General features: G+C 33.0%; 2 protein-coding genes across 2 annotated transcripts; one reads left to right on the forward strand and one right to left on the reverse strand.

Annotated features, from left to right (window-relative positions):
- Positions 1 to 1,132: 1,132 nt before the first annotated feature.
- Positions 1,133 to 2,824, reverse strand: LOC108910304 (myoneurin-like). The gene is made up of 3 exons (XM_018714869.1): positions 2,476 to 2,824; positions 1,684 to 2,422; positions 1,133 to 1,582 (listed from the first exon to the last, which is right to left on the reverse strand). Exons 1-3 carry the CDS (start codon positions 2,587 to 2,589, stop codon positions 1,251 to 1,253), a joined length of 1,185 nt encoding a protein of 394 aa, XP_018570385.1. The 5' UTR covers positions 2,590 to 2,824; the 3' UTR covers positions 1,133 to 1,250.
- A 3,841-nt stretch (positions 2,825 to 6,665) lies between these two features.
- On the forward strand, positions 6,666 to 15,374 carry LOC108910288. Its single transcript, XM_018714851.1, has 5 exons — positions 6,666 to 6,753; positions 8,523 to 8,621; positions 10,707 to 13,449; positions 13,582 to 13,706; positions 14,303 to 15,374. The coding sequence occupies exons 2-5, from the start codon at positions 8,607 to 8,609 to the stop codon at positions 14,375 to 14,377; spliced, it is 2,958 nt and encodes a 985-aa protein (XP_018570367.1). The 5' UTR covers positions 6,666 to 6,753; positions 8,523 to 8,606; the 3' UTR covers positions 14,378 to 15,374.
- Positions 15,375 to 16,461: the final 1,087 nt, after the last annotated feature.

A 16,461-nucleotide genomic window follows, 5' to 3' on the forward strand; every position in this document is an offset into this window, starting at 1 on the left:
TTAATATTTTTAATTGTGATTATGTTTCTACAAAGCCAATATGTAAATTGGATGAATGCATTTTTTGAATGTGCCATTACTTATATGGTTCGATCTTGTGATGAGGAATATGCCATGCCATAAATTAACTGGCCCGTCTTCTATAATTCACTGCGACAATGGACGTAACCCTTGAAATTTATTAATGGTACGTAATGACGGTTTCTTATGCGACATCCTGGCGGGCCGAGGGGCAAATCTCGATTTTTATCAAACGCAAAATTGATGTTTGAACGGCACGAATTTGATTTACAACATGATACGAAATCAAATTAATTAAAGTATGATGTAATTTAAAATAATATACAAGTATCACGGGTTACTTGAATATGAATAATTGAAAAATGCATACTCATAGCTCTCGACAAGCAACACTGAATACTACTACAATTAATTAACGCTTTTGTTTTCTCCAAATTGGCGGTTTGACAATTTTATAAATCCAAGCACCCGAGTGAATTTTTATAAACATCTATATGCATGAAACCGCAGTGATATCTAGCCGATTTCAAATTAAATAAAGAACAAAATACCGATTTAATTTAGTTAATTAAAAACATAACCTTATTACTTAAAAAGATAGTGAAACTCAACTATTATTTGAAGAACTGCTTACCTTTTATTGGAGAACGGTGTCTTGAACAAAAGTATCTGCACATCCAAGCATCCAACATCTTGTCACAGTCACTATAATAAAAATTAAATTGTCGATTTAAATTTAATTTAAATCAAACACGGCATTTTATTACAGCGCTCCCGGCGGCTGAGCTGTAAAACTAGGTTAGAATTAATAGGCGTTTTCCATTTATCTGATCTAGGGATCTAGGAGATAAGATCATTTTTGATTTAATAGGTTAGTAGTTAGTTAATACTTTTTCGGAGTATTTGATCGTTCTAACCTAATTCAAATTTATGTTAAAAAAGGCAGATGCATTAACATCTGTAGATTTTAATACTGAAAACTACTAGTGTTTGGAAAAATTTTAACATTAAATCTGGGCGTTGAAAAAATTTGATTTAAGGATGAACGAATGGTACGCAAAGGAATATTTTACAAAAATTTAGCATTCCACACAATACTAACAACAACGTCTTTCTGTAATGTCTATTATATTTCCCAAAAAGTACGTAACAATTAAGTATCAATTAACAAATTAATATAAATCACACCTTTATACAATAATCTTGTAAAGCTTATCCTACCCTCAAGTTTAACTTAGGCCAACCGTTTCAATCTTAACCTCTTCCGCCTCTCGACGTTCGACTTCACTCTTCCTAGTTGACGTCCTTTCGTGTTTCGCCATGTGAGTCTTCAAAGAAACCAACTGCCGGAACCCTTCGGTACATATTTCACATATGTACGGGGTCTCGTCTGTGTGCTGTCGCGTGTGTACCTTCAGAGCGTACTGTGACGAATAATCTTTTTGGCAGTATTTGCAGTGGTACTCGCGTAATTTCAGGTGGATCAACTTTACGTGTTTTTTCATCGTGCCCAGGTCGAAAAACCGCTTCCCGCATGTGTCGCACTGGTGTGGACGAAAACCTGAAACATATAGCCTTTTAAAATAGCAAAAGCAAAAGAAAACAAGCCAAACTAGAAACATAACCTCAATTTGCGTTTTCTAACTAGTCTTTTCTACATACCTGTATGGATTTTCCGTTTGTGATATGTTAATCGGTGACTGTATTTAAACGATTCCCCACACTCCCCGCAAGTATAAGGCTTTTTCTTCGCATTGTGAAAATGAAATAAATGCGTCCTCAGACCTTCCAAGCTTTTATGGATACTGCCGCATATATCACAAATCTGTTGTCCCAATTTATGTTTCGTCATGTGTTTATTGAAATTGTCCTGCCTAGTCGTCACGCCACAAATCTCACAAGTCTTCTTTATGTGCTTGCCTTTATGTCTCATGTATAGCACGTTTCCCCGGAAGTCTACATTGCACACATTGCAGTGGTATAAGTAAGGTTTATTATTGTCCTTCCTGTATATTATCTTTTTTATATCGTTTTCATCGAGTACATCCTCGATAAAAGTCTTTTCTGGTACTTCTTCAGATGAATTAATTCCACTATTATCACAATGTCCAGAAGCGTCACTATCAGGAATATCGGTAGACGAATTTGCTGGACTGAATATTTCTTCTTTAATTTCTATGTGGTTAAAATTTAAATCCTCTACGTTAGTGCAGTTTTCACCTTCAAGCAGTTGTATCACCGGCCTGGTTTTTAAAAGTTCATTTAAACTTCCATCCCTATTAATTATGGTCCTAAGCTTTTCATCGGATTTAAGAATAACATTCCTCATATTTTCAATGAAATACAAATTGAAAATACACTTTGAACAAGACAGTTTTGGCAGGTTGTCATTCACAGACACCTAAAAGGTAATAGTTGCATTAAAGATTTATATATATTTAATAGTATATTTACTTCTATTGAGGTTAGAACTTTTATTGTGTTTTGAATATTTTCTTTGAAAATCGTATATCCTGTGGGAACCACGTCTAAACAAAGGCGGCATATTATATTTCCATCCATTTCCATTATCCTCCTTAATTTAAATTAAAAAATACTTGGAGTTTTTTAACACTTATCTAAAAAAATACCACAATCTCCCATCATAGTCTTTTTCTAATCAGTCACCTTACACCTTAACATTAATGTTATCAAAAGAATTGGTTGGTTTGTTCCTTTAAGCAATTACCAAATCAAATACAAATAATGGTGACAAGAATTAAATAAATAGTCCAATTTTAATATTTTTCTTAATAACACTAGTATATTTATAAACTAACTTTTTATGTTATTCTACGGCAGTTTCTCTTTTGGTTTGGTGTGACATCTGTTATCTGTCAGTAAATACTATACAATAAATAAAAAGTAAACATTAAAGTTCAGATTTATTAGAGCTGTCATCTATCGACGAAATATGTGAAGGTATATTGGCCAACAGATGGAACAAGTATCCATATTTATTATAAAATCCCTGACATTGTGATCTTGACCTTGAATAAATCGGGCAATAAATTAAAAACCGTCAAATTGTATTCAATTTCTTAAAATGAGTTAAATTTTAAACAAAATTCTTGCTCTTATTGTTAGATGCGTTTTAATATAGGTAATTAGTTTAATGACCACCAATATGAAGAATTTGTTTAACAGTTTAACACACGGGAATTAATAGATAATAAGGTACCAACACGCACTTAATTGCGTTTGGCTAACCAAGTTTACATCATCGGGAGCATATTAACGAGTTATTTGAAAGAATTTTTATCAATTGATGATGACATTAGCACTAGATTACAGTATTTTTATCCGATAAATAGGCATAGGAAAACGGTATTTTCATATGCAGTTATATTTCACGTATGACATGCAATACATCAGGATATTAACCAGCTCTAATTTTACAGGCCTACTAATATTTTAGTAGATACTGCCAGGTGACTCAAAATGTCGAATTATTTTTGGCGCTGGCAATATTTATTTGCGATGATGCATATTTTATGACAGGGTTACGGTATTGCTAGGTACACAAGATAGTTTTGTATACTTAAAACATTTTTATTGTTATCTTCCGAAGCGGCCTACTCAGAACAATACAGTGTTTGTGACTTGTTAGGCTGTTAGTGTTATCAAAAATTTATTCAAGATATGTGTGGAATAAAGTTATTTAAGGGATCAGAGAAAGCCTCGTACGGGTAAGATAGGATGTTAGGAAACAGAAAAAAGTCGCGAAATCAAAAAATTAAATATTATGTTTACATTTTGATATTAAAATTTTTGTAAATATTGTACTTGATAATAACAATTGTTAGACTATCAAATCTAGGTTTATGTTACTTCATTATTAAAGTTTTTGCAGTCTGTACATATATTTTGTGAAGTAAAATAAAAACAGTTATATAGAATGAATAGTAAAATTCAGTCAAAATATAGTTGAAATTGATGGTAGCTAGTGAAGAGAAACAAAATAAAACAGAACATAAAAAATGCGATAAAACAAATCCTTACTTCTTTTAGGTTTAAAGAACATGAGTCTGCCAAAGGAAGCAGTGCCGATATACCAGAAATCTACGAAGACATGAAGATTTCTACACCCAACGAAAAATACAAAAAAATTCAAACTTTGTAACCTTAAAAACTTAACATATAAGTAAAATAATTTAATTTAAGTCTTGATATCGACATGTCACAGAATATTTATTTTTTTTACGAAGCTATGATTTGTTTTTTGATTCTTAGTAAACATTTTTGTTAATAATGGGACTGTTTTTCTTTTGAATTAATATTAATGTAAGCGTTTGCCTATAAGTAAAGCAGTCTATTGTGCAACGAACAACAAAAGAGAAATGTTACTTAAAAGCGATTTCCAATTTTTATTATATTGTAGTCACATACGAAATGACCAATTTGATATTCACACTTTGTAGCCCATTCATTTTCTAAAGTAATAAATATTTGTACGGTGCATTTCAAGTAACGCGCCTAGAAATTGAGTTAAACAAAACGCAGCGAGTATGAATTTCACTCATTTGAATGGAATTTAGCCGCGTTTGTTTGGTAATTTAACCTGGCTTGCGACTAGGTCGCTAATTGATGCTTTAATTGTCGTTTTTATGAGATATGCCAATTAACTTGCATTTTTTGGTTGCGTAACGATAATTAAAAGTCCTTTTATGTACATAGGCCAGGAAATATGGAGTAGGACGCGACTTTTTGTTTCGGCAAGCTGAATTTATCACTATAGATGCTAAATATTATGTACAATAATATATTAGTTTCCACAGTCATAAACGGGGGGAAGATTGTTTACAGGGTGGTTAATTGTATAATTTTTACGTAAAATCACATTTTTGCTTATAACTTTTTTCCGTTCATTTCCACGAGAAAACAGTAAAGCACTTTTTTTTCGTCTTCAAAAGTCCTACAAAACTAGCCCTCGAGCGAGAAATATTGATTAGATCAAAAGTTGTAAACAGAAGAAGTTTATTTATGACTTTTTAATTAAACATTTATAAAGTGTGTTATTATTACCAGAACGTTTTGGCATCGCATCCTCTCATTCCTTGTCACTGTCTAATAACTCGCACGAAATCTGGAATCGGTAAGTTGAATAGTTTACTTTAGTAGTTATTTAGTTTAATATTTTCCACAATCGCACTGATTTTTTTCATGGTAGATTTCATAATAATACAATGAAATCTATCATTTTTTTTTAATTTCAAATTTGCAACCTGGATTTTTTTTTATTTTCTAGCCTTAAGGCTAATTTAAAAAAGGAAATGACAGATTTCAATGTACTATTATGAAATCTACCATGAAAACAATCAGTGCGATTGTGGAAGATCCTCGGGATCGTCCAGACTAATAATTAGTTAATTTGTTTATTAGGTCATAACTTGTAATATATTCAACTTACCGATTCCAGATTTCGTGTGAGTTATTAGACAGTGATAATGATAACGCCGTTTATAAATGTTTAGTTCAAAAGTCATAAATAAACTTCTTCTGTTTATAATTTTTGATCTAATCAATATTTTTTGACGCTCGAGGGCTAATTTTGTAGGTCTTTTGAAGACGAAAAAAAGTACTTTACTGTTTTCTTGTGGAAATGAACGGAAAAAAGTTATAAGCGAAAAACGTGAATTTACGAAACAATCTTCCCCCCATTTTTATGACTGTGGAAACTAGTATGTTATTGTACATAATATTTAGCATCTGTAGTGATAAATTCTGCTTGCCGAAACAAAAAGTCGCGAAATGGTGATTTCCTAACTTATTTTCCTGGCCTAACACCTTAAAGCGCTAAAGGACAAGGAATATTTATGTAATATAGTTGAGTAGGCGATTACAATGGGCATTTCCAGTTAATTAAAATGAAAAAAATTAGTTTTGAAGTTTTTGTTTGAATTAATAATTAATTATTGATGGCCATGAATGATTTGCTAAGTAAAATTTGCTGCTATTGTTGTGTTTACATAGTTGGCAATGGAGAACAAAGCGTTTGCTCCCCGCTAGGATTGGCCCTGTATAAATGTTCAAAATTTGGAATTGATGGAGAAAACAGATTTTCGTTTCCAGTTTACTTAAATTAAATACACATAGAAAATTTTTTTTTCTCATTTCTTATTTTTACTATTATTTTCATTTTGTACGTCGTTATTTCACAGTTTCGACACCTACGCCCTATATATACAGAGGTATGTTAAGTAAGTACCTATCGAAAAACATATATAATCAAACATTCCTAGTTTTATCTGACCTTAAGTGAAAAAACTACATTTGAACCCATAACTCCTAAAACAAACTACCAAACATTTAACGCCTATCACGAACCATATCGCGTCTGGGCCGGACTACAAATACAAAACAAGCCAGGTTGAAAGTGAGTTTGGACGGCGTTTGCCCACGATTCACCTGTGCGGGTAAAAAAGGTAGCGCGCCCCTATATGGGTCACTGGTATATAACACCTTAAGACCTCTTCTTCGGTTATTTGACTGCCGGAGAGTCGGTATAACACGGTCATAACAGCCATTTCACTTCTCGGCGCGGTGCTTTCTCCTAAACACACAGTGTCGGATGGATTTATGGACATTTTGACTAGGCCTATCGATTGGGTGTTCGATTTCGGCGTACCAGTGTAAAAAAAGTTATTGAGGTTCGCATGGGTGATATGTAGAGTGCGTCGACAAATATCTATGGTGAGTATTGTGATGATTATCGATCGTACAGGGTGTTTAAATTACATTGATGTTGTGGTAAATGGAATAAATACTGAAAAAAAAAACGTGGGGGCGAAAATAATTAATGTCTATTAAAAAATACATTAAATATTTGATTGCAATAACATGATTTTAGACTTTAACTGTCAATTCGTTTAAATAATAATTGTAATAATTGTCATCGCGACATGGTGCTGTTGTTCTTAAATTAATAATAGGAACAAATTTCCAGTGAATTGTTTCGGATTTAAACGACAAACTTTAATGAGACATGAAAAAAAATTTTTTTTGCTTTAATGTTAGCTGTTTATAACGTACAGATTGAAAAAGACGTTGGACCAACACTACAATTTTTTATGGCGCTCTTTGGCGGCTGTACGTTATTAAAAAAACAATGGGTAAAAAGATTTATCTAAACTTGAGATTTATCTAAGCTTAATTCAAATGTTCACTTAAGAGAAATACAGTATACAATTTTATTTTTGTTTTGGTTTTTGTTCTAAGTAGTTTTGAAAATATTGATTGGAAGATTCATGAAATATTAAGATTAAAATATTCTATATATCGATTGTTTTTCACACAAAACATTCTTCTTTATCAATTTTCTGATCTATATTTCCAAAATCACCAGTTAGAGCAAAAAATCAATATACAAGTTGTAGCTTTGACGCCCTGTATCTTCTTTTTGAACCGAGATAAATTCGATCAAAGGCATTTTGAAATTTACTGATATTTCATTACAAACTATTTTGTATACATTTTTTATTTATTTTTTAACTTTTCTAAACAGCGTAGATACAAGCACTATACACGTATCATCAAATATAATGGCATTATTTTATAAACTAAGTCATTAATTAATTAAAGTGCTAAAACACCTTGTATACTTGCCCTTTTTATCCTTTCAATTGTCCTTTATGTTAAAGTTTGCTTCAAATATAGTGTGTTAGTAATATCCTTACATCAGAGAGCATGCTTCAAATTGTTAAAGCATCTTTAACGATATTAGTCCAATTTTGTATTTTGCACTATAAACTACTACACTATCTATTTTCAATGTCTTTGTAACATGCGTATACATATTTTAGAAGCTTGTGCATATGTTTTTTTATGTTTAATTAATTCTTAATTAGTGCATTGCATTTTTTACTAGCATGTTATTATTTAAATACATTAATTTTAATTTTCTTCCATTTCAAATAAAATTATATATGTTCTCTGAAGCCACTCTGATATCTTGTTTATGGAATTGCTTTATTTTTGAGTTAAATATTTAGCATTAAAGAATATACATACATATACTCATCTGATAAAAATCAAAGAAAATTGTTATAATTATCCTAAAAAAATATAACACAGAAGTCTATAAACTCAACATTCATCCTCTACTTGTTTTTATTTTAAATAATACTTTTTGAAATGAGGAAACGGCGTGTTAGATATATCCCCTATGTAGGTACATTTACCCGTATGCCATAAATTCACTCTCTAACTGAAGTTTGCAAAATATTTCCGAGATGACATAACGTAAAATTAGGTACAACCTTCCTCTAGGTACGCATAATAACCCTTCCACAGCAAGTAATCAAGAGAATAAATTAAATATCATCGTACAAAAGTTACAGCAGCAGTACTATTTCTGCAATTAGTATTGCACATTTATAAAAACGTACATTAAAGCACAATTATGTGTACACTAATTAGGTGTACGACCTTTTTACGTACATAATTAATTATTATATTTACAGGTATCCATTACTTACTGGCCAGAGATATGATCGACTGTGGATACTTATGATGGAAAATCTGTAGTTCCTTCTCACAATCGAATCATGATTAGATACAAGGTAAGTTAAATGTTTCAAACGTTTAAATATTTTATTTTAGCATGTTATAATCTAGCTTTTCTGTGTTGAAATATTGTCCAATCAACACAATTGTTTTTACAAACTGAGCTCAATATAAAATAAAAAGCAGAAATATGTGAACACAACTAGACCATTTAAAAGTGAAGGATAATTCTATATGACATTCAATTTTCATTTGAAATATCTAGAATGACTTGCAGCTTTTTGTCTCTGTTAACCAATCCATTGAATAATCAAATTTATAGATTGTAAAAACTGGTGTAATTGTTATAGTAAATTTGATTTTTCACGTAAACATCGTTTTTAGCCTGTTGGCAGACGCGAAATAGAAACAAAGAATACAAAGTTGAAATTTAATTGTGGGAATTTTTCCCATGCTGTTTCATTTTATGCGTACACTTCAACTTTTACTCAAATTTCTCTCTATTAGCGATACCTGCATTTCAGAATCTATTGTTCTTATTGCAAATACCTATTTACACTTTACGGAGCATTGACACATTGACATAATACGAGTAAGTATGTTTAACGTCATCTTTTTTAACTCTATCCTTCATATTATGAATATCTGTATGTACCGCTTTGTTATAAAAGATACTACACCAGAACGACAAAGAGGGAAAAATTGTAAACGGTATATTTCATAAATTATAATGGTCTGCGCCTTTCCACTCTATCATTTAGCTGTTATTTATGTGTAATCTTTAGAACGAATTATAGTAACAAAGGTAATTAAGATAATATTACTTAATTCGTGTAATTTATCTCTACCATTAACACACTTTTGCGGAGGAACACTAAAATCCTACATAAAAACCCGTGTTTAATAATTTTAACTAAATAAAAAACATTTCAAATAAAGTTTATCGAATGTATCGCATATGTAATCTAGTAAGTTCAGATGATGTCTATATTTAACGTTTTCTGATGAATAAAAATATGAATTTTTGGGAAAAAACATTTTCAATTTAAAAAAAAAATGAATAAAAGACGCAAAATTTATCCTATTTTAGCATTTTTAGCAGAGACAATTTCAAAACTTCGGATCACAATAAGAGAAAAATCACAGCAGTTTGAGCTTTTGGGGGTTTCTTTGGGTACCTACAACTTTGAGATTAAAACGGGTAATTGAGATCAAAATGTCGACAACCTTGGAAACTGCTATTTTCCGTATGCTGTGTTTTTTTTTGTCATAGATTAGATTTATATGACAAGAAAGATATATATTCCTTGGACTGTTTCAGAAAAATTGTACTCATTTTTATATAATCGATATATTAGCGGTTCGGTTTTGTTTGAGGAATCAGTTAGCATATTTAATTGCTTAATGATCATATAACGCTAAACACGAAACCCTGATAACGTTAATGTGTAAATCGTTGGAAAATCACTTTCGTTTAGACTCCATCCGTACTAGCACAATTTCACTTTTACGTTTATTTCTTTCCCACGATTTGGCTTCCTGCGTACCTCACGCACCTGAACAATATGACCAGGAAATGTAGACGAACATTTGAACTCTTATTCTTTGATGTGGTCTCGTCACCAGGGAAATTTCTTTTCTTGACACTCTTTTTGTAAGTACATAAAAAGTACTATGATTATTTAAACTTTCTTTGCTATCATAAATCGATGTCCATCCACAATATGTTGTGAAAGAGTTGCTCAGTAGGTCAAACTTGGGTTAATTTATTGCAGTAACAGATTTTTGATACGAATAATTAATGTCTGGTTTTGTTTGTATAAAATCCGTTTCTGGATTCAACGCGATACCTTGATCGTAAATTTAAATTGTGTTTATTTTGAAACGGTACCATGCAGGAATTTCAATTTCGGTTTCGAAGTTTATGTTTACATCGGAAATAGAAAGTGAGGCGAAAACGAGAGTCACATTTTTTATCTCTTCATTTAGTCTTGTATCTTTTTTTTATGAAGATTTTTTCTGCAATCTGCAATTATACGATGACATTTAATTGAAATATATATACAGGATGTTGAAATAGTAGAACAATTTTTACTACAAACATAGTTTTTGTTTTGTAATCCTTACTGATTTTTTTGCAGCTACTTTACCTCACATTGGCCACGTTGACTTTCTACACTTTCTACGCCACATCTCAAGAAACTGTAAGATCCGCCGAGGGTAATATTAGCAAGAAATGGGACCCACCCGATAAAGTAACTTTACAAAAATCTCAACCCTACTCTCAAGAAGGCGACCAACGATCCTTCATGTCAAACCTGGTCACGTGGATATTTCCATTTGCCAAACCCGCAGAAGAAAGACGTGACTTCACCGGGTACCAGTACTTACCCACCTCTTCAAGCCAAAGCCATATAGACAAAGACTGTAACTCCTGCAATCGGGAACCTTGGATTCCTATTGCTTCTAGTGTAGGTGAAAAAACTGTTATAAACTTCGTGCCCCCCATCAAAAACTTTGAACACTCGTCTAGCGATTTTAGTGTATTTGAAACCTTACACCCTCCCCCACCCTCGTATAATCCCCCGGTTGTGCAGTACGGTCCACCACCTCAGTTCAAATTGAAAGGTACCAGAAATAATTTTGGCCTAGCAAAGCGGCCCAGTCAAACTTATGCTAGCAATGACGAGATTGTTATAGTGGACTACATGGTACCACCTCCAATTAACTACAGGGTACCATCGCTGATATATGGACCACCAAAGCCAATGTACGGACCACCACCAGCAAACAAACCAGTGTATGGTGCACCACCACCACCCAAACCAGTGTATGGTGCGCCACCACCACCCAAACCAGTGTATGGTGCGCCACCACCACCCAAACCAGTGTATGGTGCGCCACCACCACCCAAACTAGTGTATGGAGCGCCCTCTCTGAAACCTAAACCTATTTACAGTCCAGTTCCGCCTCAATTTGGATACAACAACCAATACTTTGACCAACCTCCACCGGCAACAACGTACCTCAGACCAGTCTCACAGGACATTGCCCCTCCTCCACCACCAATTTCCGATCTGTCTAGCGTAAACTACCAAGGTGAGGTGGCAACCGATTTCGGTGGTCCAATTGCACCATCTGATAGTTATGGCGCTCCCGTAACTGGCGATGCCTTAAAATATTTCTCTCCCCCTGAGCAGCTGTCGTTGTCGAATGAAAAAAAGGAATACATAGAAAAACCCATTCCTCTGCCAAATTTAAGTTCATTCCCAGTGCTCCCGTTCCGCAAGTTCGGAGATTTCAATCAGAATTTAATCCAGAGCCCACAGACTGATAATACTGAGGTTAAGATACAGGAAAGTGTAAAAATTGCTGATTATCTAGCTGCAATCGAACATCCCATCAACGTTATCCAATCTCCTTTAATTGAGTTGTCCATCAAAGGCGATACTTACGAAGAAAATGATAAGCCTGATGAAGTTGTTAATAATGAAGGATTCATACCAGTAGATTCAAACACTCTTTATTCTGGAGATGATATTAACCACCAGTCTTACGATAATCAAGAAGGGAACTATGTTAGGAGCAATAAAGAACAGAAACCATACAGCAATATTAATGAGAAATTACAAAACGCTGTAATCTCTTCGAAATTGAGCGAAAACCCTATCGTAGTCGAAGACGTCCACGCAGAGGCAAGTAGTAACAACGACACTTTTGTTAACTCCAACGAAATTAACATTAAACGTAGTAACGGCAAAGAAACAGGGACACAAAATTTAAATTTTGGCCCTGTCAGCGGTACAAATATTATAAAGTCACTTTTACTTGATAAAGCATCGTCACAGACTTCAAGCGCCTTTAAAAAAAGCGACTACATAGCTATAAATAATAACTTCACCATGCCTCCTCTGGATTATGGAAGCTGGACGCCAACCTTTGGCGTAACTATGTCTAGTCTCAAAGTTCCTACTAATCCAGCTGAAGCGTCACGTGACTCGACGACTACTAAGAAACCGAAACTTTTACAAATAATAGTTCCGTATGTAACCAACAAACAGCCTGGGTTCTTTGAAAAAGACTGGAAGAGTCAACCTTTCTCTCAGATTCCAAGTTACAATGGAGCTTACACCACCCTCTTACCAGTGTTCACACCTCCCGAAACTGCCCAATTATCAGTTTGGTCCAAGTACAGTTCAGTCGAAGTAAAACCTGTGACACCAACAGCGGTTCCTAAGGCTACCACTGCGGTGTACAACATCAAAGAATTGTTAAGTAAAAGAACAGAGCAGCTTCCATTCGATATAATTTCTTTCCAAAAGCATATCGACGATTGGACGCAAGAAGCTTATTCCTTAAACGCTCAAAAAGAAAGGTTTTCGACACCTAAAGAAATACCTAGTGAATATTTTACTACTGAAGCACCTAACACGTACCTAGAAACAACAACTTTTAAAAGCCTGTTAGACTATAGCTTTGCGGAAACCACGCAAGTAGATATAGTTGATGCTAACGTTGACATAGACTCAAACCTGGTCATACCAGCTGAAACGACTACTGAGAAATATACAACAACGACATCACCAACAACAAAACTATCGAGCAAGGCCCCATGGAACGTGTCACATATTACAATCTCACGGCAGTCTAAGGAGAAAGTTTATATAGTAACTCCCCAGACCTACAGCTTCTATACGTCGACTCCAGCGACGGCCTGGAGCAGCGCGCCTAGAATCGAAAAAGGGAAGGTTAACAATGGATCTACGTACGATTCACATAAGTTCTCTATTAGGGTGGAACCACAGAACAAAACGAGCAGGGAGAAGTTAAAGAGAGATGGCACAGGCGCCGTGAAGATCGTCTACAGCGAGTGGCCTCATTTGAGTAAGTAGATTTTTGTTTAATAATATAAATATTTGCCCAGTTTAATGCAGTCGTTAGTTTTCCTTCAAATTTTACTATGAATAAATAAATTCTAAACAGTATCAGATTTCAAAATATTTGTTTTTGTTTTAGTAAACGATCTTCAAGCGACGACGAAGAGACCATCGTCAAGACACCCTCTATTTGGTCTAATGGATATTTCTGCTTATACGCCCCCACCAAATTCTACAGTAGAGACTATTCTCGGGCATTCTCGGGTAAGTATCAAATTCAATTAAATTATACTACGAAATCTAGAAGTTCACTATTTTCCTCCTCCTCTTTGATACACGCCTAATCGTTGAATACTCAGACCTCTTCTATTTGACGCATAGAGGTCCAACCTACACAACGACTTCAGAATTACTCCGATAGGACCAACCCTGACAATTAAGAGATAAGCTTAAAGTTTTCCATAGAACTAAAAACTTTAATAACTCTCATGGTTTTTTACCTCGAGGATGTTATTTGTTTCGTATGAGTCACTCAGTATAGAATAAAAAAATAAGAGTACCTTTGAACTGCGTTGACATTGTAATTGTCGCATCATTGATTATTGATAGACGATTTAAAAATACGTAAGCTAGAACACTTATTATTCTGGAAAGAAAACAACACATGCTTGAATAACTTTTGATGTAGGCTAGATAAACAGAAGTTTTTCACATGGGAGAAATGGTAACACTGTTACATATATGGGGTTACTATTTCGTGGGAAATCGTGATCTTCATCACAATACAGTTGTTGTTTTCTTATATTTTATGTTTCTACACAAGGAAAAGTGTTTGTTTTATTAAGTACCACTCTTTTTAGGTTGCTTTGGCAGTAACTACGCCCTCAGGGTCGCAGACTAAGAAGACAACGATCAAAGCAGGGACTCACACGTAAAATAATAGATTGTAATATATCCATTCTGTATATTAAATATTTCTGGTGAAATTATATACGGCATGTCCATGTTTAGGAATGTTATTTTTACTTGACTTTGAACTTCTAGGACAAGTTGTTAAATAATTATTCAGAAAATAGTCTATCCAAATTGTATTAATGATTTCTGAAGGCTATTTAAGCAGATAATTTGTTAGGATGAAGCAATTTGTACCTATGACTAAAAGATATTTTCCTCAGTGTACCAGTTTATTTATTTTTTAAGAATGATACCTCCATTTGAGCGTAGAAAATAGGCAGCTGTCGCGTATCTTTGTTTGTTTTATTTCTTCCAATCTCTGAACGTAATAAAAAATTTAACTAAAAAACCAATAAAAATTAAATACTTTCTGTTTCGAAGCAATCAACATGGACGATTTATCTAAAAATTAAAATTCTTATATTACCCAATTTATATCAACATCTTTCTGTAAAATTTTTTACACAAATTTTTCCTCTTTCTGCACTAACCTTGGTCACTGTATATACTTTCTTAAATTAAAGTAGATGTCATGTATAATAATTGTAAATATATTTCATTGTATCTATTTAAATATTTAAAATATCAGTCTCCTAATGTCACAGTATAATGAGGTACCACAGAAGTTTTTTATCGATCCGGTTTTGTCGATTCAAAAATGAAAAAAAAGCCTTATTTTTTCACTTATTTGTCGATTTTGCTGATTGGTTTGATTGAACGAATCTGTTCAATTTCTAGATGTCTTTCATCGCCAATTCTTACTGTTTTTCTTCTCTTAAATTGTTTTAGTATTGCACAAGATTACAGCTAGATTTGAAGATACCAATGCCCATAATGTATGCACATAATTGTACGTAGAAGTTAGCTCTTTAATCTTCAAAATCGGACGAAAAAATATAGGAACGAAGTAACTAATATTTGTTTTGATCATTGTCGATGTATATGGAAGAGTTTTGTATTTATGAATATTTATTTGAATTAAAAACCATTAGTAAAAATTCTTGTGTGATTAAGTAAGCACCTCAAATAAAATTCCCTGTCTCCCAACTTCGTATCTATTTTTCTATTTAAACAATACTAGACTTTTTCTGTAACCTAGATGAAGAATGATAATATTAATAAATTCAAGTTTCATATCACTGCGAAACGTATACGTAATCTCCCCATATTATTTAAAATGCCGCACAAATAAAAGCCATTCACCAACAAATCCTGAATTACGGATTATAGTCCAAGAGAATTAAGCTCAAAACCTTCGAGATATGGCAGTTGCTTGACGTAGATTAGATATTAGTAAAAATCTCGTCGAAAATAATATGTACAATTAAAATATAAATTTGCTCCAAGAAAAAAACTTGTGCTATTTGAAAGAAAAATTAAAAACTGCAAAAATACTCAAAAATTACGTGTTTTTTCCACATTTTCCAATATACCTTTTTAAATACGCAGTTTACAGAAAAACTATTACTGATGAAATTGTTTGCTATGAAATTTGTTATAAGATGTAAAGTGATGAAAATCGAAGTAATTTTGACTGCGTTCGACTGACAAGTAAGAAATTGTCCAATTCTACTATAAAACGTAAATACTTTAAAGTATTACAAAACGAAATTCCAAAATCCGATCCAAATTGGTCTGATAGTTTTGGTATGAAACAATGTGTTACTAAATTTCAGAGCGAAATGTTATTTTTTTTCGTCAATGCTGGGGTTAAAGTTAGGCATTTTAATTGGCGCTAATTTTTTTACACATACTTGAATCCTTTAACTATCATACAGAATCGTTATAATATCATTTTCTTTTTTTTTAATTAATTTTTGAAGCTATTTTAAAAGTTCGAAAAATTTTAACTATAAACAAATACTTTCGTGAAGCGGTTTTGTGGTTTGGAAAATATACAAAACTACTAAAAAACAGTTCTCGGAAAGTCGCTTAACTTAAAAGAAAGAACGTTCAAATCGATTGTATAGGTTCCGAGTGTCAAAGTGAACAAGCGTTATTTGCGAAACTTGACTTGGACTTGACTATTATTCAATTTGCAATGCCATGATTAAATCTCGATTAA

This window comes from Anoplophora glabripennis, unplaced genomic scaffold (assembly GCF_000390285.2).
Source record: "Anoplophora glabripennis isolate ALB-LARVAE unplaced genomic scaffold, Agla_2.0 scaffold86, whole genome shotgun sequence".
Lineage (NCBI taxonomy): Eukaryota > Metazoa > Arthropoda > Insecta > Coleoptera > Cerambycidae > Anoplophora > Anoplophora glabripennis.